The sequence below is a fragment of the Crocuta crocuta genome, unplaced genomic scaffold (assembly GCF_008692635.1).
Source record: "Crocuta crocuta isolate KB4526 unplaced genomic scaffold, BGI_CrCroc_1.0 scaffold42, whole genome shotgun sequence".
Classification (NCBI taxonomy): Eukaryota; Metazoa; Chordata; class Mammalia; order Carnivora; family Hyaenidae; genus Crocuta; species Crocuta crocuta.
The window spans coordinates 1085261-1113189 of record NW_027528744.1 but is presented as its reverse complement, the minus strand read 5'-3'; the positions used below and the strand labels follow the sequence as shown (position 1 = coordinate 1113189).

The following is a 27929-nucleotide window of genomic DNA, read 5'->3' as shown; positions in this document are numbered from 1 at the left end:
GTATTATATTTTTGTAGTATGTGCCATAAAATAAAAAGTATGCCATCTAAAAGACACCTAGAGCAGGTATCTTTTAGAGCAGGATACATTTATATAATAATTTCTTTCAACAAGCTGATTACAAAACAGAGAAAATGATTCAGTTAAAACATTTTTGCAAGAGGCCCAAAATGTCCAGTTATCTGCTCTCAGGCTTCACTTATCCCATAGTATTATATGTGGCTACAAAGCCTACTGAACTCCTCCTTTTGGGTGGCTCTTAAGTTAATGAACTTAAGTTATATATTAATGAGACCATGTTAGTTATTTATTTACCACGAGGCCAAGTTTACCCAAAGGCGCTGGCTGTGTGGAACAGTGGGTGCTGCCCAATGCCTCAGAAACTGTGAAAGGCCTCATGATGCTCTCCTCTCCACGTCCACTTCTTTACAAGTAGTTTTTAAGCTTACTGTAAGCACAGCATGAACTATATTGTGTAATGTAAGCATGTGGCCTATTCACGTTATTTATGAGGAACTGACCTTAGATTTAAAAAAACCTTCCCCTCCCACTCCATTTTAATTCCACACAGAGTGACTGATTATAATGTGTGTCACTGGGGAGCATTAACATTCTACCCTTCAGAATTTTTTCGAGGTATGAAATTTCAGTAAAATTTCAGTAAAATTGCTGGTATAGAGTTCAAGAATATGGGGTACGGTTTCTGGCTCCATATACTCTCCTGGTCACCTGCATTCACCTGAAGGAGAATATTCCTAGTGGACTTTTCCCAGCAAGTAAGACTTTGAGGAGATAGCCTTGATAAGTACATTAGTCAATCTTTATGGTTCTCTACCCCATTAGTCACATCACTACCCTAGAATTACACCAATGACAGACAGTAAAATCATCTTACATATTAATTTCCCATATGACACATCAGATTCTTACATCAAGAGCTACTGTCTTAAATCAAAAAGTTAGGTTCTTGCCTATAGAACCACAACATTCCATTTAACTGTAAAGAAATTCCATTCTTTCCCTAATGAATCTTTACTATCTACAAAAGCAAACCAAGAGGATTTTACTCTACTTATATGAATATGGCAACCACCTTTCTTTACTTTGAAAATCAAAGAATGAGAGTATAGGAATATATTTGTGTTTCTCATATATATACATGTATAATCAAAAGAGGATTTCAGAGAAAAGGACAAATGTAAGGACAGCTGAAAGCTAAAAGTAGTACACCAATTTTTAGCACTTTTGGATACAACTTAAGAAAAACTATAGCCTGAAAAAAATTTAAAGCACCCTTAAATCTCTTTATTAATTTAAAAATGTATCACAAATACATAACTGCATTCTGCTGCAATCCCCTTAAGTCATCTTGTTAAATTTTGTCACAACATGTGTTACCGGAGTTCTACACTTTTACCTTTGCACTTTGTAGTGTGCAGCAGAGCAACATAATTAACCACTGCTAGGTAGTGTTTACGTTAGTTCTCAAAAGGTTAAGAAGCTGATTATAGCTACAATCAGCTTTGCCTGAGGCTTCAGGGGCTCTGTGTAATCAAATTAGACAAGCAGGACACTGTGTCACCTAACACAAACCAGTGGCACTTTCTTCTTTGCTCTGACCCCTTTCCCCCTTTTTATTAGGGGAACAACTCATGCTTTGTGCATTTACCAGATAATTTAAAAAGACTTGTTTCTAATAAATTTGGCATGCAATCTCATAAGCTATCCACTTGTTTATAAGTAATGAGAGCAAGTAGGGCAAATTAAAAAAAAGTTGATAAAAAATGTTGATAAAGAAAACTAAATTTGGAGGTATTAAGATGTTATACACAAAGTATTTCCTTAAAAGGCAGGTGACAACATGATCCTGTGTACATGATATTAAGGATGTTTCCTAGCTTTCGATAGGCTGCCAGCTTTGATCTACGGAAAACCACACAATGGTTTATCTGCTTCCAAGAGAACTCAGAGAACTTTATAAACCTGATAGGTAATGCATTAGCATTTCTAAGAAACCATGGCTAACCCACTCTGCTGAGTTATTGCTCATCCTCTCTCCATCTCTACTCTTTGAAGTCAGGCAAGGTGGACTACATAATGGATGCATTTTTTTTTTTTTTTACAAATAGTTTATTGTCAAATTAGTTTCCACATAACACTCAGTATTCCATAATGGATGCATTTAAAGAGGGGGTTTAATAAGGTGAGAAGAAGAGCAAACTAGCCCTACTCCACAGACACCATTTCCACACGGTTCTATATTTAAATGCAGTAAGACGTATTAGACAAATCCAAATCCTTGCCGCCTTGGAGTCTAAAGGGAACAAAAGCATGAACACTAAAGAGATATTAAAAAAAGAAGGAATGGAGAATTTAAATAAAAATCGAGAATCTCATTCTTAACAAAATTTATGAATCATCATGAAAATAATAGGTAACGTTTGTTATATCTTTATCTTCCTAGATTTGGGTTTGAATTTTTGGTTCAAATTCTACATATTTATTGCTTTGCTTGAAATACATAAACCAAATGAATGTAAACATCCTACAAATGAGAGAGGAGGAGAAAATGAATTTTGCTAATGATTTATTCTGGGCAATAAAATAAAAACTTGTTATTTTAATTGATTAAGTCATAAAGAGTTCCTGGAGAAGTCAGATCTCGCTATTTGCACAGTCAGACAATTTCTGCTAATCCAGCAGTACTTAACAAATTCACATGTGGTTAGCTTGTCTTGCCATAGCTGTATATCACATTTCTGTGCTGCAAGCTGTGCAAAAAAAAATCAATATGCCAAGTTTAACAAAAGGACAGGAAACATGATGTTCTCCTATATTTTCAATGAACCTCAAATGACTCTGCTGTTCATACTCAGTGCAATTTATGGCAGAAAAATGTATTCTTCAATGAAAAAAAACTACAATGGAATGAATTATATAAATTCAGAGCTGAAGTTCTGGCATATTCCATAATAACGATTTATTTAGAAGATTCTGACATTCTGATTCAACATGCACAGTACAATCAGCCATTCATGAAGCAGCTCTTTTTTTTTTTTTTTTAATAAAGGCTAAAGTATATGCTTTAGGCCAAAGAAATATATGCTATTTATGGTGATAGTTTGATATATGTATTTAATTTAGGTTTTAGAGACTTTTTTTGAATGTCTCCTTTCACATGTGAAGCATAGGATGAGATGGTACCTATTGAACAAATGCTTCAAATTATAACACTAAAGGAAAAAAAGTCTCAATGGATCCCAAGATACTTCACTGGTTAATTGATTCTAGATTTTTACGTCTTCTTTTACTACTGCAGAAGTACATTATGTGTGTAAGTAGATTAGTATGAAAATGTTGAGAATGAAGTAGGAGTGGTCATGACCAACAGGTCAGCACAAAGCACTGCGTCTTCTGCCATCTCAACTCAGCGATGTGGAACTAAGTGTGGCAAAACAGCCAGTCAGCTGGACTTCGGCCAAAGGGTTCAGAACTGTTGCTACAATGTTTCCCCCCCCTTTCTTTCTGTTCCTTCCCTTCCTTTTTTTTTTTTTTTTTTTTTTTTTTTTTTTGAGTTAGAATTGGCTTTAGGAATCATCAAAGGGCCACATATACATCGAAAAACAAGAAAGCTGAACAGTTCATGAACACATAGAAATTCACATATGAAAAATTCTTTGGTAATTTCTCTTCATTCCAAAAGTAAATGAATTAATGGCACATAGCTGGGGAGAGCATGGCAGTAATCAGTACTGAAGGTATAAACTGTTATATACAACACATTCAGAGAATTACACTTATTTCTAACTTTCCATGAATGTGTTATTTATAAGACGATTTTCATTCACAGATAAATACACTATTTAAAGAGAACAAGCACAGGGCTCCTGGGTGGCTTGGTAGGTTAAGTGTCCAACTCCTGAGTTTGGCTCAGGTCATGATCTGATAGTTTTGTGGGTTCAAGCCTCATATTGGACTCTGTGCTAACCACGTGGAGCCTGCCTGAGATTCTCCCTCTCTCTGCCCCTCTTGCACTCACACTCTCTCTGTCTCTCTCAAAATAAATAAATAAACCTAAAAAAAAAAAAGAGTAGAAGGATAGGCATAAAGTTCCCAGCCAGAAAATAGCAATATAATGATCTTGAGTGTTGAATAATATTAATGTTGCTATATATGGTCATTTCAATAAACAGTTGACCCTTGAACTATGTAGGGGTTAGGGGCACCACTCCCCTGCACAGGTGACAATCTGCATATAACTCTAACTTCCCCAAAACCTGACTACTAATAGCATACTGCAGACTGAAAGTCTTATTGATAACATAAACAGTGATTAACATATATGGTGTATGTTAAATGTATGTATGTTAAATGCAGTATGTTACATACTGCATTCTTACAATATAATAAGCTAGAGAAAAGAAAATGTTACTAAGAAACTTATAAGGAGGGACACCTGGGTGGCTCAGCTGATTAAATATCTGATTCTTGATTTTGGCCCAGGCCATGAAATCACAACCCATGGGTTGGAGCACCGTATCAGGCTCTGTGCTGACAGCGTGGAGCCTGCTTGTGATTCTCTCCCCCTCCACCCCTCTCTCTCTCACGCTTTGTCTTTGTTTTCCAAAAATAAATAAATAAACAATGGGATGCCTGGGTGGCTCTGTCGGTTGAATGTCTGACTTCGGCTCAGGTCACGATCTTGTGGTTTGTGGGTTTGAGCCCCACGTTGGGCTCTCTGCTGACAGCTCAGAGCCTGGAGTCTGCTTCGGATTCTGTGTCTCCCTCTCTCTCTGTCCCTCCTCTATTCATGCTGTATCTCTCTCTGTCTCAAAAATAAATAAAGATTAAAGTTTTTTAAAAAAAATAAACATTAAAAAAAGAAAATAATAACGAAAAGGAAGTACATTTATAGATGTGTACTGTTTGTTAAAAAATTGTTTTAAATTAAATTTTTTTATTTTTGAGAGAGAGAGCTCAAGTGGGAGTTGAGGCAAGATGGAGAGAGAGGGGGACAGAAGATCCGAAGCAGGCTCTGTGATGATAGCAGCAAGCCCAAGGCAGGGCTTGAACTCACAAACTGTGAGATCATGACCTGAGTCGAAGCTGGATACTCAACTGACGGACTCACCCAGATGCCCCAGTTGTACACTGTTTTTATCAAAAAAAATACTTGTATACATGTACCCAAGCAGTTTAAAACATATTGTTCAAGAATCAAATGTAATTCATATTCTTATTTCAAAACAGAGGGTATAACATGGCTCAGAGTAGTGATTAGGAGTTTTGGTATGGATATTCAAGAAACCCAGAAAGCCAGAGCTTGGAAGAAAAATTACACCAAGGTGTACAAATCATAATTTAACTGTGTATGCAAGTAGACTCTTTAAAGTCTGTAACCACAGTTAATAGTCAAATATTATCCCCAGTTAGTAGTATGATTCTAGTACATATATAATTCATTCCCAAGAAATGAGAGAGTTAACATTTTTGGAAAGTATGAGAATGAACATTTTTGGAAATTGCTTAATTATGTTAACAACAACAAAAAACGGTAAATGAAAGGTAAACATTTTATTTCTGGGGAGTAAAATTACCTTAACATGTTACTGAGTTTAGATTTACACGGTAATTCAAATTATTTTTCCACAGTTTTTATCTTTGTAGATTTTATATTTTCTAGCCTTTTCTGATCTCTAAAGGCTCTTTGGCAGTACCTTTCTCTTCTTCACTCGAAAACATCTATGTATTGATGATATTTCCCTATCACTTTATTGTCACTACATGAAACCTATAGATTCACTTCTGATGTAAACGCCTCGTTTCTGCTCTTCAGGCAACAATGCTGGTTCTTTCTTGGAAGTCTTCATTATACATCCAATCATTTCTATAAACTCAAATGCAATGGTCCACCTTCACCTTTCTCAGCACCACTTAATTTCTTCCACATTGCTGGTATCTTCACATCTTACCTGCCCACACAGGAGATTTCTCCATAGCTTTTATATACTTCAAAATGTCATAATCTTCGCAAAATCATCATCAGTTTTCTACCAGGGCTATTATCTACAGTGCAAAGTAAACCAGGTGTTGTAAGTGGAAACATCTAGTCTGTTTGAACTCTTAGACTATGAAGTGTGGATATAATTCAGTCTGAATGAAGCCTTTAGAAAAAGAATCTCACTAGGAAGGATCACGAAAATTATCTACTTAACTATCTAATATGTAAATGATGAGAGATCAGGACAATAACTGTCCTAAAGCCACATATTGGTTTGCAACACTTAGCATTCTCTACTCACATTGTGCTTTTTTTAGTCCCTTGCAATTATTATGCTCTTCAAAGCAGAACTGGCCAGGGAGGGGTGGGGGTGCATCAACTAATAAATTTCCTTCAGACAAAAAGGATCAAAACATTCCTTCTATTTCTACTGTTAACCCTAAAGTGCACTTTTCCACCACATCTTAGTGGGACTCTGGTCTTATTCTTATGTGTGCAAAGGCTATCCTGGTCACAGGGTGCTGTGACCACATTATATCCTTCCTGAAACTGCTTATTGAGTTTCCTTCCTAAGTCAAATGGAACCACTCAGGAAGTCCATCTACTACCTATCTCAAATACAGGAAAATTTTACCTTCTCACTTTCCTACCCATTTTGTTCTCTTCCTTTAAGTAATGCAGATATAAAATTCTTCGGCTTGTATTTCTAGCACCCTAAAAACCCATTTTAGTTCCCACTTTTAAAAAAAGCTCCCTTTTTCAAGGCAAACTGGTCTAGGCACTCTGGAAAATAGTATGGAGATTCATCAAAAAATTAAACAACAATAACCAAGTTATGGAAAGACCCCAAACACCCATTGACTGATGAATGGATCAAGAAGATGTGGTATCTCCTTTACACACACACACACACACACACACACATACACACACACACGCACACGCACACAAAGGGAATACTACTTGGCAATGAAAAAGAATGAAATCTTGCCATTTGCCACAATGTGGATGGAACTAGAAGGTATTATGCTAAGCAAAATAAGTCAGAGAAAGAACAATATCATATGATTTCACTCATATGTGAAATTTGAGAAACTCAGATGAACAAGAGAGGGGAAAATAAGATAAAAAGAGAGAAGGAGGCAAACCATAAGAGACTCTTAAATACAAACAAACTGAGGGCTGCTGGAGGAGTGGATGGGTGGGTAGACAGATTAAATGAGTGATGGGCATTAAGGAGGGCACTAGTTGGGATGAGCACTAAGTGTCATGTTTAAGAAATGAATCACTGGGTTCTACTCCTGAAGCCAAGATTACACTGTATGTTAACTAACTTGAATATAAATAAAAATAAAAAAAATTTAAAAAGCTCCCTTTCTCATTTTGCTTATGCTCACTCTTCTGGATATTTTAGAGTAGGTTCCTTTCTCTCCAACCTTCAACACTAGAAGGGATATGCGTTATTTTGCTGTTTATCCTTACCTACTCAGGCCATCATGCCTTTTTCCTTTTAGTCTCTTGAAGGTACCCACTTAAAAATCCTTCTTTGGAAAACCCAACCAATTCCTGGAACGCAGTCAAGAGCCACATGCTATTGCCATCACTTACTCTTCATTTCCTTATATCCTTTAATGTTATTTTTATTATTTTTTTTATTTTTTATTTTTTTTTTTTTAAATTTATTTCTAGGAGAGAGAGAGAGAGAGACAGCGTGAGCAGGGGAGGGTCAGAGAGAGAGGGAGTCACAGACTGAAACTCCGACACCGCGAGATCATGACCCAAGCGAAAGTCGGACGCTTAACCGACTAAGCCACCCAGGCGCCCCTAATGTTATTTTTTTAAATGTTTATTTTGAGAAAGAGAGAGAGAGCACGAGAGAGAGCCAGCATGCACACAGAAGCTGGGGAAGGGGCAGAGAGACAGGGAGAGACCATTCCAAGTGGCCTCCCCGTCGTCAGCATAGAGCCAGACAGGGGCTCCATCTCACGAACTGTGAGATCATGACCTGAGTCAAAATCAATGGTTTGACACTTAACTGACTGAGGCACCCAGGTGCCCTCATATCCTTTAATTTTGGAAACACAGAATCCTAGCATTGAAATAGATATTAAAGATTATTTAATATATCTCTAACAAAGGTAAGAATTCCTTCTATCATATTAGTGAAAAGTGGTCTTTGAGCCTTTACTTGAATGCTTCAAAAGACAGAGGCTCACAAGTTCATAATGTAGCCCATTCCATGCCTGAAACAATACAATCATTATAGTGAGCCTATTTAATTTCCACAATCCACAATCAAAGCCTTTGTCATAAAGTATTCAGCACATCACGTATGGTTCAGGGTTGAGAACAGCTAAATCATTAAATCTTCTGTGAGTTCCTTTGGTGCAAGAGCTTGAAGATCTGGATGGTATCTGCTCGATTTCAAGAGCTGCGGCTATTAAAAGAAAAAACTGAAGGGGCGCCTGGGTGGATCAGATGGTTAAGTGTCTGACTTTGGCTCAGATCATGATCTCATGGTCCTCGAGCCCCACATTGAGCCCTGTGCTGACAGCTCAGAGCCTTGGATTCTGTCTGTCTCTCTGTCTCTGCCCCTCTCCTGCTCACACTCTGTCTCTGTCTCTCTCTCAAAAATAAATAAACATAAAAAAAATTAAAAGAAAAACTGAAAATCTTCAGGGGATGCTAGTTGTATGGTTCTCAAGACACTGCCCTGTGTGATATTTTAGTAATTACTTGGTTAGGAGTATGGGATGAACTTGAACATTTAAGTTAATACTAATTAAAAATTAATGAAAATGTTAATTTGCACATAATTGGTAAACTATATATTCATGTGTTTCTCTTACTAGAGAAAGCATGTTTTTCCAAAAATTACACTTCAGGTATTCTGATGGACAATCAGTGCATTAGATTTCATATCTTTTAACTTCATTGATTTATAGGGCCAACTACCAGACTCACCCTTTTTAAAAATTTTTTTTTTAATTTTTTTTCTTTAAATTTCTGGGAGAGAGAGAGAGAGAGAGAGAGACAGACAGACAGACAGACAGACACCATAAGCAGGGAAGGGTCAGAGAAAGAGGGAGACATAGAATCTGAAGCAGGCTCCAGACTCTGAGCTAGCTGTCAGCACAGAGCCTGACCGGGGGCTCGAACCCACGAACCATGAGATCATGACCTGAGCTGAAGTTGGAGGCTTAAATGACTGAGCCACCCAGGGGCCCCTACCAGACTCACCTTTTAAGTTTTCATTTTGTGATGCCTAACTAAAGTGGAAGGTGCACACACAATCTTACCTACATGTGTATAGTATACTTTTGAAAAAAATATAATGAAGGACAGAATGTGAACAGAGCCCAAGCCCTGTGATTAAAGGCATCACTCTGGGAAAAGGTGAATGAATGAATGGGTGGATGAATGAATGAATGAATAGATAAATAAATAAATAAATAATAAATACGATCTACTCATTAATGGTGAAATCTTGAAATTAAGCGAATATGCCAACTCCCTGGACTGGTTTAACTTCAAGATTCATTTAAAGAGTAGTCTTTAATTTGATAGGTTTGGAAAAGGAGAAGCCGGGAAGCAGGGGGTGGAACCTGGGACGGCAGCTTGTAAGCCCCGCTGCTCGCTGCTCGGGTGAAGGGCCGGGTACAGTAATAGCTGGGAACTGTGAGTGCGACAGGCTTTGAAGTCAGTTCAGCTTTGATGTCCTCCTCTCATAGTTAATAGTAAGTTAGTAGAGAACAGGAAAAAAATAAGACTTTCCAATACTGTCCTTGGTGTCATTGCTCAGGAAATCCTACCATGAAAAACGATCAGTGTCTATGTAAACCTTAAGTAGCAGTAGTCTGCTCTTTCTTTACAAAAAGTTTAAAATTATTGATATGATAATTAAAATAAAAATTGTTAGTTTGGAAAAAAATAAATTGGGGCATGCACATGGATAAGCAAAAGCATTCTTAAATTTGTGATTAGAACACATGACTCAATCAGTAAGAACACACGTATTCATAGGATTTGGGACTGTCACTGTACTACTACTTACATTGAGTTATACATATGTGGTTCCTGACCAGGAGGAACTTAACAGCCAACGACTGATAACCCTGCTGGACAGGAACCACAGACATCATCTAGTCTAAGGCTGAAGTCCAGAGAAGCTGGCTTGTTTTAGAAGCAAAAGATGAAACTACCAAATATACACATACATATATATAAATTAAATGACAACCAATAGATAGCACATAGAAGTAAAGGGATAAGAGTATTTCGTGAGTCCTTGGTTAGAAGAAAAAATAAGAGAATTTCATACTGAGGCAGAACATTGCTTCCCTAACTTCATTAATTTGTATAATACTTTCAGGCATTTTGCCATATGTACAAACTACTGTTACTATGAAAACAGTTGGTACTTTCTTTATATCAACTCATTTTTTCTATATGTCTAATCCTAAGCAGTAATATTCATTAAATGGTTTTCACATATTATTCATATCCTTTCTGATACTTATTAGAATAAACAAATGACTACTAAAAGAAAAAATGGTTTATCCGTGAAGCACTAGAAGTATGCATATAAAACAGTAAGATGGGGGACTCATGGGAAAAATATATCCTAATTATTTCTTGTGATACTTAATGAGAACTATGATTTTTAAGTCTGCATTCTTTAAGTATTTAGATTGTGATCTGGGATAATTTTAAATGTTCTTTTCTCCATGGTTATGTGGTTTGATGCCCCCCACCATAAAACTTTAGTTACTGGGAACTTCCCCGGCTTACCTCATGGATAATAAATAATCTATAGTTTATTTTTTTTAAATTTTTAAATACTTTATTTTGTATTTTAGAGAGAGAGAGAGAGAGAGGTGCAAGGAGGGGGGGGGGGGCAGAGAGACAGAGATAGAATCTGAAGCAGGTTCTGGGTTCCGAGCTGTCAGCACAGAGTCTGATACGGGGCTTGAACTCACAAGCAGTGAGATCATGACCTGAGCAGAAGTCAGACGCTTAAATGACTGAGCCACCCAAGAGCCTTGTATAATCTACAGTTTAAAGAAAAAAACTATCATTATATGTGACAGTAATTATAATCTGAGACCAAGGTAGTCACAAAAAGTTGAAAGGAAAAACATTTTCTTTTGACTCTTTCTTCATAGGGCAGTCTTGCTGCCGGCCCATTGCCGCCCACTGCTTAAAAAACCAAACAAACAAAATAGCCCGAAACTTTCTAGTTTTTCTAAGTAGAAAGAAACTACAGAAATCTTTCAGGCATGACTTTAAGGGGAAAAGGAAAAGAATGATTAAAGTTCTATGGCATTCCTCGTGTTTATGTGTTGGTATCAAGTAATGAGATGAGAAAGAATCCAAAGCCAGACGCTAGAAGAGAGGGGTTAACTACCCCTCATGAAAACAAAAGGTCATTAAATTCTTATCCTTTAAGTGCATTTGAGTTGACTGTAAACATAAACAAAAGCCACCGGTGGGCAATTAAATTTGAAGAAGAGGCCCATAAAAAGTGGAATATTCAGTATGTATTAGAATCAGTTACACAACATCTGATTTAATAGTCAGGTTTTAAGCGTTCCTCTCATAATACATGTTAAATGATCTCGACAAATCATATTCTGTAATGCAGGAAAATGACAATTTCGTACAGTCTGAGGCTGGTAGGACAAGAACATTAAAGCAAATTAATCTGTAAACCTTTATCTACATTAGAAGGTTGAAGATCTGCAGGCATTTGCAACAAGAACTTTACAATGAATTTGCCATTCCCAAAGTCATCTCACCAGACAGGAAAGAGGAACTTGGCATGTGACCAGTAAATTATGAGAGAGCAACACCTCAGGGTTAGAGGGCACGGATGACTTCAACAAATCTCACCAGCTAGGGCAACAGATTAAGCTGGGGGATAGGATGCCCTACAACCTTAACCTGCTAATACCTTTACATTCTTAAGAATGACCTCTACTCTGCTCTTTCATATTAGTCGTTAGTTACACTAATTACAGCTTAACTGGTATTGTTGGTACCAGTTTCTCCCTCAAAAGACATGTAGAGAAAGGTTATCTCTAATAGCCTGAAATAACTTCAGCCAAATTCTGTTGTACACATTAGGAGCACTTAGCTCCAGTGTTGAATGGGTCTTTTATAGACATCAAAGGAGAGACACTAAAAGCAATGTGTGTTTGTGGATTCTATAAAGCATTTCATATAGGAAGCTGTAAAAATAAGAACAGTAACTTCTCCTGTGACGAGAACTTTAGAATAGTTTAAAACAAGGTAGTTTATTTTTGATATTTATTTTCAACATATAGAGTCTGATTTCAAATATAAGGGGCTAATTACATCGTAACCACACCAGTGAAGTCAAAATACTTCGCCCATGAAATGCCCTCAAAATTTATGGTTTTTAAAAAAGGAATATGAAATTTCTATCCTGATTTTTTAGAATCGTTTTAAGTTCCACATTTACACTGATGTTAACCTAACATTATATGGAATTGTGCACAGATTCCAAAGCCCCTTTACAAAGATTCAAATACCATCTGTGAAGCTGCAGTAAATTACCCTGTAACATTAATCTTTAAACCAGGCACTAAATCAGAACAGAAACATACCAAAGAGATTTAAAGCAAGAGAGTCATAACTGAATTATCAAGATTAATGTAAATAGTTTTGTATATAAGACTTACAGGTTCTCAATATTACACTGTCTTCACTTTGAATGAAACATATAAAATTACTTCCACATCTTAAAAATGAATTACTAATATCTAAGTGACACCAGTGGTTTTTGTGCATACAAAAAGAACTGAAAAGGTTGGCTGAATTGTGTTGTTAATCTAGGCGTGCTCTGAATTAAGAAATACAGTAACAAAATTTATATTTTACAAAATAGATATATTAGGAAGTGACTACTGACATTACAAAAATAAACTTAGTTTTACAAAAGGGAATCTTTAAGCCAAATCTAGACTTCTTAAATGATGTTGATCGGCAGAATTTTCATGTAAATGAAACTCTTCAGGAAAATGAAGAAAGATAATTAGAGCACTATGTATCATCAAATTCAAAATTCCATTAATTTTAAGATTTGTCCCTGTGCCACTTAGAAAGAAAAAACATTGCCAGTTAAGCTATGACACAATGTTTTCTTACGACACTAACTGCAAGATAGATTTGTATGTTACGTAGTTACAACTGTATCTTGTAATCAGTGAAATACAATATTTGATAATAAATTGACTTGTCTATCAAAGCATTTAATGAATATGTTTGCGTGTGTGTAAGAGCAATCTGATTTTGAAATCTAGTCAGTAGGTAATAATTAAATAAATTTTACTGAATATAAAGCATTGAGAGGACACGGACCACATATTTTCTATTTTCTTTGAGGACAGAAGTGGACAAGAGCAATGGATACATGGGTAATTTTGGTTTGCTTGCATAATTTATTGATTCACTAATATTTTTATTTTTTTCCACCGAGATTTAAGACAGGTAACAAGAAGATCACATCCAGTAAAATCATTAGGGAAATAAGAAATAAAAAACAATAACTGGGGAAAGAACAAAAGCAAACAGATTGTAAGTACTCATATGATTTCAATTAGATTAAAAATAATGTATGAATAACAAAATAGGTCCTAGATTTTTATTTTTCACTTATTTAAAAGATAAGGTAGAATATATTTATCTGTGAGAGTTAAGGGACAATTTTGTCAAAAGTATGTAGGACCCTGCTAATCTCAAATAATTTCTAAAAAACAAAGTATTACAGTCTTCCATTATATGCTACAAGATAGATACCAAATAAAAGTATAACCAAGGGAGAAATTAAAAGCTGGGGAAAATAACTCCAAAACATCAGAAGCTTTCCCTTGAAAAGATTAATTACATTGAAGCAATAGCTAAAGTAGGATTAATATGAACAACCAGTGGACAAAGTCTGTGTATGTGCAAATGTTAAAACCTATCTGTGGTACAGTCACTGCTAAGCTATCTTAGGATACAGATGGGTAAATGAGTGGGGACCACCCCACGACTTGAGGAACTAGCTGGACTGAATATTTCTGCAAGTAGGCCCTCCACATAGTAGGTCCCAGGCTTCATGCAGCAAGATGACCCAGGGTATTGTATGAACATTTAGATCTATTTCAAAATCACGAATGGGAAAATAATCTGCGGATGGATCAGTTCAAGAGTTTAAAAAGTAGGATTTTCTTGTAGTGACCCCACATTTTCTCTTCTCTCTGCATCAGATAAAATAAGCATCTGACTATGGCATGTACATTACATTTTCCAAGAAAATAGACAAATATGGCGGACATATTCAGAATGTTTCTTTGGAGAAGCTCTCCTCTTCAGTTCACATGGTCCTTGTTGGACTAACCATTAAAATGTCATGCTCAGTCCCAACCCTTTCGAGACATGGCTAGCCCAGGCTGGCCAACCATAGGCAGTCCTATTATTCCATCTCTGTGGTTTCAGTGATTAGTTCAGGGATCATCATAGTACCCAGGCAGGAGGTTCTTCAAAATATTAAAAATAGAGCTACCCTGTGTCCCAGAAATTGCACTACTAGGTACTTATTCAAAGGATATAAAAATGCCAATTTGAAGGGGCACATGCATCCCAATATTTATAGCAGCACTATCAATAATAGCCAAATTATGGAAAGAGCCCAAATGTCTACTGATTGATGAATAGATAAAGATGATATAGTGTATTTATACAATGGAATACTACTCAGCAATGAAAAGAATGAAATCTTGTCATTTGCAACAATGTGGATGGAACTAAAGGGTATTATGCTAAGCAAAATAAGTCAGTCAGAGACAGACAGGTATCTTATCATTTCACTCATATGTGAAATTTGAGAAACTCAACAGATGAACATAGGGAAAGGGAAGGGAAAATAAGATAAAAAGAGGGAGGCAAACCATAAGAGATTCTTAAACAGAGAACAAACTGAGGGCTGCTGGAGGGGAGCTGGGTTGGGGTTAGGTTAAATGCGTGAAGGGCATTAGAGGGCACGCGGTGTCATATGTAAGAAAGGAATCACAGGTTTCCACTCCTAAGGCCAAGACTACACTATATGTTAGTTAATTTGAATTAAAAAAAAAAAACAGTTTCACTTGGTAATTAAAAACAAAGGATGCATGTCAGGACGCATGTGTTTATTGATGGCTCTGAAACTGGTGAGTATACCTGATTTGGGAAAAAAAATGTAGTCTTCAAATTCTACATTGATACTAAGGACTCATTTTAGGTAGTTTTATTAGAATTACTATATGTGAAAGCATTTCAATATTTATGGACGGAAGCAACATTAGATTTATTTATTTAAAGTTTGTTTGCTTATTTATTTATTTATTTATTTGAGAAGGAGAGAGAGAGGGAGGGGCAGAGAGAGAGGGAACAAATGTGAATTGGGAAGGAACAGGGAGGAATGGAGGGAATCCCAAGCAGGCTCTGTGTTCCATGTGGGACTCGATCCCATGAACCATGAGACCATAGCCTAGCTGAAACGAAGAATTGGACACTTAACCGACTGAGCCACTCAGTCACCCCTAGATTTAAATAATAACTAAAGATCTATAGATTTATTTTTTATTTGCTTGTTTATTTGTTTTACAAAAAAGAGCATTATGAAGCACTGCATTATTCTTTATACCTTCCTAAGTACTTTTCAATGATTTTTATGAGAATTTTTTTTCAGGGCGTTCTAAGAATGAGTTTACAGGAGTATGTTATAGCAATCATTTTTATTTCATATGAGAATAAAATACAGATGGATTAATTATTTATCATAAGTAAATTGTTGGGTACACAGATTTAGACACCCATTTAATCTCTAGTATCATGGGCAGAGACAGTAGAACTGTTCTATGACAGTCAACTGGGGTTTCTAATCACATGTATTTTTTGCAAACAAAGGAAACTAGGCTACTACTTAATACATTGCTTTTGGTGCTTTTAGCTTTTTTCAATAACCAAAACCTTCCCAGGGTTTATGATATTGTGATTAGCTTAAAGGAAACAGCTTTTTAGCAAAAGCCTGATGGAGGCAATTGACTCTTGAGAACAAGAGGACAGCAGATCTGCTGGCCATTAATTTCTGTAGATTTGCTGATCAGTAGTGTCAAGGCAAACCATCAGGAAGCTTTGTGTCAGTACTAAATTATTCTAGTTCCTAGAAGAAAGGCGTTAAAAAAGCTCAAATCGTATTAAGGCTTAGGCTATTTGTCATCAGTCAATATAAAAATAAGCCACATGAAGAATACCTTTTTTTCTTAACTAACAACATCAACAAAAATAATATAATTAAAGAAATTATCTATTGTGTGGTTCACTGTCTCCCGAAGAATGATACATTAATCTTTAAATTTAATGTTAAGAAAATATTTCTCCTGGAAATATATTCTATGTTCATGGGTTGGAAGAACAAATATTATATAAATGTCCATACTATCCAAAACAATCTATAAATTTCATGCAATCCCTATCAAAAAACCAAAATTATTTTCCACAGAACTAGAACAAAGAATCCTAAAATTTATGTGGAACCACAAAAGACCTTAAGTATCCAAAGAAATCTTGAAAAAGAAAATAACACTGGAGGTCTCAAAATTCCAGATTTCAGGTTATAATACTAAGCTACAGAAATCAAAACAGTATGACATGAGCACAAAAAAAGACACATAGATCAATGGAATAGTATAGAAAGTCCAGAAACAAACCCATGATTATATGGTAAATTAATCTTCGACAGAAGAAGCGAGAATATGCAATGAGAAAAAGTCTCTTCAACAAATGGTGTTGGGACAGGACAGCTACATGCAAAAGAATGAAACTGGGCCACTTTCACCATACACAAAAATAAACTCAAAATGGATTAAGGAACTAAATGTGAGATCAAAATTAAAAGCTTCTGCACAGGGGCGCTTGGGTGGCTCAGTTGGTTAAGAGTCCGACTTCGGCTCAGGTCATGATCTCATGGTTCGTGCGTTCGAGCCCTGCGTCAGGCTCTGTGCTGACAGCTAGCTCAGAGCCTGGGTCCTCTTTCAGATTCTGTATCTCCCTCTCTCTCTGACCCTCCCCTGCTCATGCTGTCTGTCTCTCTGAAATAAATAAAACATTAAAAAAATCCAAAGCTTCTGCACAGCAAAGGAAACATTTGACAAAACTAAAGGACAACTTACTGAATTGGAGAAGATATTTGTAAATGACAAATTCAATAAAGTATTATTTATCCAAAATATATAAAGAACTTATAAAACTCAATATCCAAAAACCAAATAATCCAATTAAAAAATGGGCAGAAGACATGACCAGACATTTCTCCAAAAAAGAAATACAGATGGCTAGCAGATACACGAAGAAGATACGCAATGTCACTCATCAGGGAAATGCAAATCAAAACCACAATGAGATATTATTTCACACCTGTCAAAAAGGCTAAACTCAAAAACGCAAGGAACAAACATTGGCGAGGACGTGGAAACAAAGGACCCCTTCCGTACTGTTGGTGGGAATGCAAACTAGTGCAGCCAATATGGAAGACGGTGTGGAAATTCCTCAAAAAATTAAAAGGAGAATTACCAGATGATCCAGTAATTTCACTACTGGGTAGTGACCCACAGAATATGAAAACACTAATTCAAAAGGATATATGCATTCTTAGGTTTATTGCAGCATTATTTACAATAGCCAAATTACAGAAGCAGCACAAGTATCCACTGATAGATAGAAAAGTGGTATACATGCATGTTTTCTGAAGACAACATTACGAAAGTTTACGTCAACCACAAGAAAAAATTTGGAAAGACCGTAAGTATATGGAGATTAAGGAATATCCTGCTAAAGAATGAATGGGTTAACCAGGAAATTAAAGAAGAAATAGAAAAACACATAGAAATAAGTGAAATGAAAAAAATAGTCCAAAACCTTTGGGATGCAGCAACAGCGGTCATAAAAGGGAAGTACACAGTTATACAAGTCTACTTTAAGAAGCAAGAAAAATCTCAAAAACACAGCCTAACCTTATAAATAAAGAAGCTAGAAAAAGAACAACAAATGAAGCCTAAAGCCAATAGAATAAGGAGAATAATAAAGATTAGAGAAGAAAAAACTAGCATAGAAGCAAACAGATGAAAAAACAGTAGAAGAGATCAATGAAACAAGGAGCTGATTCTTCGAAAGAATTAATAAAGTTGATAAACCCCTAGCAAGACTTATCAAAAAGAACCCCAAATCAATAAAATCACAAATGATAGAGGAGAGATCAACAACACAGAAATACAATTATAAGAGAAATTATGAAAATTGTACACCAACAAATTGGGCAATATGGAAGAAAGGAATAAATTCCTAGAAAAAACAAATAAACTATCAACTCCCTGTGCTGAAACAGGAATAGAAAATCTGAACAGACCTGGGGCACCTGGGTGGCTCAGTCGGTTGAGCATCTGACTTCGGTTCAGGTCATGATCTCGCAGTTCATGGGTTTGAGCCCCACGCCAGGCTCTGTGCTGACAGGCAGCTCAGAGCCTGGAGCCTGTTTCAGATTCTGTGTCTCCCTCTCTCTCTGACCCTCCCCTGCTCTCTCTCTCTCTCTCTCAGAAATAAATAAAACATTAAATTTTTTTTAAATAAAAAAAAAAAGAAAATCTGAACAGACCCATAACCAGCAAAGAAATGGAATCAGTAATCAAAAATCTCCCAAGAAAAAAAGTCCAGGGTCAGATGGCTTCCAAGGGGAATTCTATCAAACATTTAAAGAAGAGTTAATAACTATTCCTCTCAAGTTGTTTCAAAAAACAGAAATGGAAGGAAAATGTCAAACTCATTCTTCAGGACCAGCATCACTTTGATTCCAAAAACCAGACAAAGACCCCAGTGAGAAAGAAAATTATAGGCCCCTATCTCTGATGAACGTGGATGCAAAAATTCTCAATAAAATACTGGCAAATTGAATCTAGTAGTACATTAAAAGAATCATTCAATGATCAAGTAGGATATATTACTGGGCTGGAAGAGTGGTTCAATAATTGCAAGTCAGTCAAAGTGATACATCACATTAATAAAAGGAAGGATAAGAATCAGATGATCCTCTCAATAGATGCAGAAAAAACATTTGGAAAAGTACTATAATATGGATAGATGGAACATTTCTTAACATCACAGAGGCCATACATGAAAGACCCATAGCAAATATCATCCTCATTAGGGAAAGACAGCTTTTCCTCTATGGTCAGGTACAAGACAGGCGTGTCCACTCTCACCATTGTTATTTAACATAGTATTGTTAAGTTCTAGCCTCAGCAATCAGGCAACAAAAAGAAATAAAAGGCATACAAATTGGCAAGGATGAAGTCAAACTTTCACTATTTGCAGAGGATATGATACTCTATGTAGAAAACCCAAAAGACTCCACAAAAAAATTACTAGAACTGATACACAAATTCAGTAAAGTCACAGGATATAAAATCAACATACAGAAATCTGTTGTATTTCTATGCATCAATAATGAACCAGTAGAAAGAGAAATCAAAGATTCAATTTCATTTACAGTTGCACCCAAAACTATAAGATATACACAAATAAATCTAACCAAAGAGGTAAAAGATCTGTACTCTGACAATTATAGAACACTTATGGAAGAAATTAAAGAAGATACAAAGAAACGGAAAAACATTCCATGCTCATGGATTAGAAAAACAAATGTTGTTAAAATGTCTATACTACCCAAAGCAATTTAACACATCCCTGTCAAAATACCAGGAAGGAATATCCACTGGGAAAAAGATAGTCTTTTCAACAGATGGTGCTGGGAAAACTGGATAGCAATACTCAGAAGAATGAAACAAGACCATTGTCTTACACCATACACACACACACACAAAAATTCAAAATAGTTGAAAGACCTAAATGTGATGAAACCATCAAAACCCTAGAGGACAACATAGGCAACAACCTCTTTGATCTCAGCCACAGCAACTTCTTACCAGACCTGTCTCCAGAGGCAAGGGAAACAACAGCAAACATGAACTATTGGGATCTCATGAAGATAAAAAACTTCTACACAGCAAAGGAAACAATCAGCAAAACTAAAAGGCAACCAATGGAATGGGAGAAGATACCTGCAAATGACATATCTGATGAAGAGTTAGGATTCCAAATCTATAAAGAACTTCTCAAACTCAACACCCCACTAATCCAGTGAAGAAATGGGCAGAAAATATGAATAGACATTTCTCCAAAGAAGACCTCCAGATGGCCAACAGACACATGAAAAGATGCTCAACATCACTCATCATCAGGGAAATACAAATCAAAACTACAATGAGATACCATCTCAAACCTGTCAGAATAGCTAAAATTAACAACTCAGTTAACAGATGTTGGTGAGGATGTGGAGAAAGGGGAACCCTCTTACACTGCTGGTAGGAATGCAAACTGGTATAGCTACTTGGGAAAACAGTATGGAGGTTCTTCAAAAAGTTAAAAATACAACTACCCTACGATCCAGCAATTGTACTACTACTTACCCAAAGGATACAAAAATACAGAACTGATAGTTAGCAGAGGGGAGGTGGGTAGAAAGATGGGTGAAATAGGTGAAGGAGATTAAGAGAACACTCATCCTGATTAGCCATGAGTTATACGTAGAATCAATGAGTCACTATATTGTACACCTGCAACTAATATAACATTGTATATTAACTATACTGGAATAATAAAAATAAAAACAAAATATTTTTCCTAATACATTCTGGAAGATTCATATAATTCATATAATTCGTATAATTACATAGGTACTGAGACCTATGTAACTTTTCAGCAATGGCTGCCAAGATTTTAACCACTACATTTAACTCTCAATTGCAGTAACTAATCATAGCTTAGATTTTTTGTCCTAACAAACTCTTTTCACCTTTCCTTGACTTTTGGTCTTTTCTCCTGGTTCTCATATCTTCCACTTACCAGCTCCTAGTTACCTGTGAAGTCTTAATTCAAGTTGTCCTAGCTCTTAATAATGTTCCTGAATATCCCTTAGTGAGTTATGTGCTCCTTTCTCTGTACTGTTTTTTCGCCCATTCCTTGATTACGAGCCACCAGCTGAGGTGATCCTTGATTTTCTCACTTTTTTATTCAATCTAGCCTATGTGTCTTGTCTAATTCTGAGTCTTCCATTCTTATCACCTACTAGGTGCTTAGTAGATACTCAGTCACGGGGAAAGTACAGAAGTATAATACTACTGCTTATGTGAATGAAGAATGTGGAATCTGGAAGAAAAGCAGGAGTTGATCTGTGGGCCACAGCAAGGATGTCTGGGAGATGGCTAACAACTGCCATCCTCGGTGTTCTCCTTTCGCTCGTTTGTTCTAGTGTATTAGTTTTGATCTACATAGCCCATATTTTATATAATGTATTTATATGAATATTAGTATATATGTGCACATGGTTTTGGAACAGTGAGAAATGAAATCATCTCTCTATAAATTTAATAATATTTGCAAGAATATAAAAATACGTGTAATCAGATCATGTAATTAAATATATGTGCATATTTGTGATGGGGACAGGTGGAGTTTTATGGGTGAGTCTTAGAATGTACATGGAGATAAACATGCCTGAGACTTACAAGATATTCCACTGAATACATGGACTCATTATTGTCCTCATTAAAACAATGATAGACAATCTATACTAGCTTTTTAGTAGAAAGTGGTATTTCATCTATATGTGGTTTTATTTCAACTGCAGTATCACTGGATCAACTGTGAGAAAATATTTAAATCTCACAAATTCAAGTACCTTCTGTTTCCTAAATGTTCACATGGTGTATATATGTGCACAGAGAATGTTCACCAAATAAATTGTTTACTGACTAATGCAAGAAACTCAGTTTAAAAATAAAAATGGTATCATTTTTTATGGAGGGTGCCATTTCTGGAAACTCAAATAAAAAGGATAAAGATTCTTTCACTTCTCATTTAAAATCATAACATATCTGTTAGTATTTTACTTAAAATTTCTTGGCCCAGAAGACAAAAATTTATGGCTTTAGATTAACTACTTTAATGATTTGACACAGAAACAGCAAATTATTCTTTCCTACCTATGGTGTTGGGGTGATTGCTTCTTGAGGAGAGAAAAGAACACAGTAAATTCCTGTATGGTAAGTCTTTTCCCACTTCTCTTTAGTTTAAATCTCAAAGGTAATACATATTTACAGACAGACAAGAACCATAAAAATATGTGTGAAATGAGGTAATAATCTACAGTATTTGCATGTACTTAATGACTTATTATTACAGAAAGAATGATTTACACTTGCTGTACTGAGAAAACTTATTCAGTGTCTACTTAGATTTAGCAATAGTCTTAAAACAATCAGTGTCTAAACACTTGCTATCAGCTGTTTTAGCTCTGCTTTTCATAAATATAACACAATCATAACAAATTAAAGGCAAGTCACTTGACTGTCCTCTTACATTAGCTTGATGAAATTAGTGGCTGGCAATGTTTAGTGGAAAGTGACAGGGCTTTCTCAACAGGTTCACATATCATTTTTTCTGGAGAAAGTAAGAATCGTCTTTATCAAAATATCCAAAATTTTCTTCCTTCCTTGCTACCTCCCTCCCTCCTTTCTCTTTCTTCCCTTCCTCCCTTCTTCCTTGTTTTCTTCTTCCTTCCTCCCTTTCTATTTCTTTCTTTTTTCTTTTTCTCTCTCTCTGTCTCTGTTTCTTTTCCTTTCTTTCAACGCAACCAGCACTGGAACAAAAAATATCCAAAATTTTCTTGTAAGATAATATTGCTCAAACTCACTGATGAGATTTCAATTGCTCTGCTCCCAAAATAGATAAAAGTAAATAGCTACTGTAACTCTTCAACCCATAAAGTTATTGGCTGGGATGGAAGAAATGTTATTTTTCTGAAATGTTCCCTTAGAGTGTGATACTATCTATGTGAATGGCCTGGAGACAGGATGCAGGTCTAAGGCTGTTTGAGTCCATGGGTCATGTTTTTTCCTTTCTATCACTCCACCTATTTAACTCTTTGGTAGAAAAAAATAAACAGCTCTCTTTGCCTTCCTATACCTCCCCCACAACCCATACTTACATTTTCTCTACATCAGTTGTGGTGGGTGTTATGGGTTGAATAGTGTCCTGTTGAAATTTGTATTTTGAAGTCTTAACCCCAGGGCCTTCAACTTCAGTTGAAGAAACAACTTCAGTGCCTCAGAATGTGACCTTATTTGATGATAGGGCCTTTACGGAGGTAATTAAGTTAAATGACATTATTAGGGTGGGCCCTAATCCAATTTGACTGATGTCCTTATAAAAACAGAAAATTTGGACACATAGACATAGACAGAGGGAAGATGTTGTGAAGAGACAAGAAAGAGAAGATGGCCACATACAAGCTGAGGACAGATGTCTGAAACAGATTCTCCCTCACAGTCCCCAGAAAGAACCAACCCTGTCCCCACCTTGATCTTGGACTTTGAGTCTTCAGCACTGTGAGACAATACACTTCTGTTCTTTAAGCCACTCAGCTTGTAGTACTTTATTATGGCAGCCCTGGCAAATGAATACAGTAGGTTTTGAACCAAAAAGCTAGAGGGTGTCACCATTTTATAGTATGTTTAAAGGCAGGATTGGACTACATTTGGGAAAGCCACAGCATATCAGAAAAGAGAGGTTTAAGGGGAATCATAGTAGGATGATCAGCGTCACCCTACTCTGTCCATTCCTAGAGCCTGTCTCCTCCTAGCGCCCATATTCAGTCTGTGATGCATTGTTTTGCTCTTATTCATGGAGATTCATACAATTATTACAGGCTAGAGACAACTTCAGAGACCATTCCTTTCAATGACTTAACACTGTATGGGTTTTCAAAAAGCCTTCATCTATACCCTCCAAGTCAAAACTCTCATCTGTTCCTTTACCTAGTTGTCATTTAACGGCTGAGGAAATGCACTTTATGACTGCTTTCCAATTACTATAATTTTGAAAGTTGTTTCCTAATATCTGGTAGTATGGTTTCTGGCAACTGAGACTACTGTCTCTACTTTTTCTGTTTTCTCACTTATTCTGTTTTGGCTATTAATCGTTGAGCACCCACTTTGTGGAAGTTCCCAGAGATGCAAAGGAATGACTTATGAGCTATAAATAAAGCATAGATAAGGTAGAGTGGAAACACAATGGAGAGAAAAATTATTGAGTGCCTACTGTATTAAAGGGAAGTCCTAGGGGTTTCTTTCTATATTATCCAATTTTATGCTTTTATCAACTCTCTCACCCTGTGGATTGCTAGACATTCTTTACACATGCAAAAAAGGAGCAGAGAGAAATACCTCATTTAGAGTAACAGAGACTGTAGGTTACTGATCTGGGATTTTAACCTGGGAATGCCTATGTCCCAAACTATGCCTTGGTTATAGGTCTGCACTCCCACTGCAGGTAGGTCCCTCTGGTTTAGAATGTTTGTTAACATTGATGTTATCAGAGACATTACTTACGTATTATAGAAAGACCATAAATAGAAATATAAATAAAGACCTTCTCCCAATATCTGATAATCCCACAGTATTTATTACAAGTAGTAATCACATGTTCATTTGCTTAATGTCCATGCCTAACCATACTTTAAGCTTCTTGAGGGTCACGACGGGCCTGTTTTTGGTCACCATTGCATCTTAGCACCTAGGACACTACTTGTTATATAGGCATTCAATTAATATTTGCTGAATGAATACAGTAGCAAATAATTAAATCTAGTTGAAATTTTAATTGGGCTGGTGCTATGAGCTGAACTGTTTCCCCACAAAAATTCATACATTAAAGTCCTAAACACCAGTACCCTAGAACGTGGCCTTATTTGGAGATATTTACGGAGATGATTAAGTTAAAATGAGGTCATAATCCAATGCATAATCCAAGCACATAATCCAATGACTGGTGTCTTTATAAGAGGAAGAAATTTGGACACAGATATCTATACAAGGAAGATAATGTGAAGACACAGGGAGAAAGTAGACATCTACAAGCCTGATACAGATCCTTCTCTCACAGCCCTCAGAAGGAACCAACCTTGCCCACATCTTGACCTCAGCCTTCTAGGCTCTGAACCGTGAAAAAATAAATTTCTGTTCTTCACACTCCCCTAGCTGGAGTACTTGTTACGGCAGCTCTAGCAAACTACTACATGGTATATTGAAACAAACTCTCTCTCAGTAGAAAAGTATATATTAAGATTTTCCCACTACTCAGTCAATAATAGTCAAAGTTTTACAGCTGTTCTAGGAACAACAGCATCCATTCTCAGATAATAAATCAACTTAAAGCATCTTATACACTATCCTGTCCATTGCACCAAGAACTAAAAGGAGGTCTACACCATACATCCTGGGGGGGAAGAAGAAAACTAATTATTAAACATTGCAGTTACTCTTTTGGAGAAAAAGAAGTGATATAACAGGTTGTACAGTTTTAGAAATGAATATTGAATCCAAAATGTGGTGAATTCTCAGGAAGGCCTCAATTCTTCCTTTTCCAAACCTCGTCTTTGGCAGGCAGTCAGGAGCAGAGTCAACAGTAATAAGTGAAGTTGGTTGGTACTTCATCATTTTGTTGGAAACTGGGGGATGCAAGTCTAAAAAGTCCAAGTTCAATGCCAAAGTAGCTAATTTTGTCTATAGCAGAATTCACAGCAGGGTTCCGAGCTAAAAGCAAGGTGGCAGGGCAGCAGCCCAACACTCTGATGTGCCACATTGTTTTCTGAAGATAGCCCTGGAGATAAACAACACAATCTCTTCAAGAGCATCTGGTAATGCTCTTCACTGGTGTAACCGTGATCGTGCTAATGCTTTGTGTTAAGAATGTTACTGGGTATCAAGGTAGATTCATTTCATGACAGTTCACCTTTCACCTGGCTGAGGCTGTAATCACAGGAAGTGACCCTGCCTTCAAACCTAGAAGTCTATGGATCTTATTTATATTCATTTGGTTTCTTCAAATATGACAGGCAAGGAGGATTCTACTGTGATAAAAACAGGGTTTTGATACTTTGAAATGGTTTTTTTTTAAATTGAAAAGTAAACATTCAGAAACATGAAAATGATCTGGGCTTATATTATATTCTAAATATGGGTTAACACCACTGAGGTATATAAACACACTAATTGTAATTGTAAATTACCATGTTGTGCAGAAAAACAGACATATGGCAGGTGTCTTCACTCACTAAGCTACACTACAGCTCTTTAACATTAATGGGCATCTGATTTAAAGGAAAAAACTAATTTTTAGCAACGTCTCTCTGATATATTTCAATACTCCTCCGTTTAGAGAACTGCCTTTCTCTTTAAAGAAACTACAGATCTGACTAAAAATGAAAAGGCACATTTATTATTTTAAAATAAAATTGCCTTATAATGAAAAACTACCATTTTACAGATAAAAAAGACCAGAAGAGTGAACAGTTTTAGGATCCCTAGATTTCCTAGCACCTTCCTTTAGAAATTTTTCTTAAATATTTTTATTGTATAACACAGAAAGCAAAAACAATTTTATAAAATCGCCAACGATAGTTACTTATGTATATAATTCTACATGTAACACATCTTTTTTCCTTAAAAAATAAAAAGTATCATAAAGCTTAATAAACTGTTTTGCCTCACTCAACAATCTATTCTGCATTTTGTCAAAACTATAACTCTATAATACAATTTTTACCATACATGGTGGTTCTTTTTATTTACTTGGCCTTTCTAGAACATTCAGGTTGTTTCTAACTTTTTGTTATTAAAAAAATGTTGTAATGACCACCCTTATCACTAAATTTTTGCAAGCAAATATAATTTTTTCTTATAAAAATTCATTAAAGTTGAAATGATTGGCCAAAGAAAAATCACATTTTTAAACCTCCCATATGAATTATCCAATGGCCTTTCATGAAGGTTGCCTTGATTCACACTCCCACAAAATGGAAGAGTCAAATATTTGTTTCTGTTAGTTTTGTCCATAACCACCACTTTACTGTTTAAATTACTGTAGTTTCATAATATTTGGTAGGACAAGGCCACTCTAACTCTTTTCTTCAAAATTTTATTTTCCTAAGTTTTATTCTTTTCATTTATAATCACCTTGTCATTTAATACTCTCATATTCCACTAGGATTTTATTGGAAGGCATTGTAATTTTTGCTTTTAAAACACTGTTTTACAGAGATAATATTGTTTTGTACCCTAAAAAAACAAGATTCTGCCTAGGAAACTAATACTGTTTAGTAAGCAAGATGATTTCTAGAAGAAAGCTATAAACAGAAGTGGCTACACTGAAAAATAAATCCCATGATGTAGTTTTAGCATAACAGGCAAAGATGTATAATATGTATATTTCAAAAATATGAAATTATAGAAAACATTTAGATGATATTTCAAGAGCAAGAAAATGGTTTGGAATACGGGAGCATATCCTAACACTTCAAGTTTTCTTAGACAATAGATAGGAAAGATTCTAGGAACAAGAGAAATTGTTTTTATGATAGGAATCTAATTAAGGTGCCACAGAATGATGAAAGTATAAGAACAATAAAGGCAATAATTCACAGAGTATTTGGTCTGAATTTGAAAGACTTATATAAGATGTGATTCAGGTCCTCTGTTCTATGCTGAACTAGAGATACTCAGAAAGTACAGATTCGGAGAAAACCAGGAATTACCTGTTAGACTGGTATTAGGTCAAGGGAAAACTCTTGAGAGTAAGGTGGCCAAAGGGAACGTATTTCTAAAATTCTGAAACCGTAGATCTACAAAGAGCTGTGTCTCCTTTGAGAATGTGATAAAAGCTATCATCACCATCTTTAAAGATGCACACATGTACAAACACACTCTTCTGCCTA

At 35.9% G+C, this 27929-nt stretch overlaps 1 protein-coding gene across 8 annotated transcripts in view; it reads right to left on the bottom strand.

Annotated features, from left to right (window-relative positions):
• ARB2A (ARB2 cotranscriptional regulator A) overlaps positions 1-27929 on the bottom strand; it is a 413025-nt gene that overhangs the window by 85307 nt on the left and 299789 nt on the right. The window contains exon 11 of one of the 8 annotated variants that reach the window (XM_077755316.1): positions 6012-6066. The exons of the other annotated variants lie outside the window; for them this stretch is intronic. Coding sequence (XP_077611442.1) covers positions 6020-6066 — 47 coding nt within the window. The 3' untranslated portion in view covers positions 6012-6019. Of the gene's footprint in view, positions 1-6011; positions 6067-27929 lie in introns of those variants that run through there. 8 annotated transcript variants of the gene reach the window in all.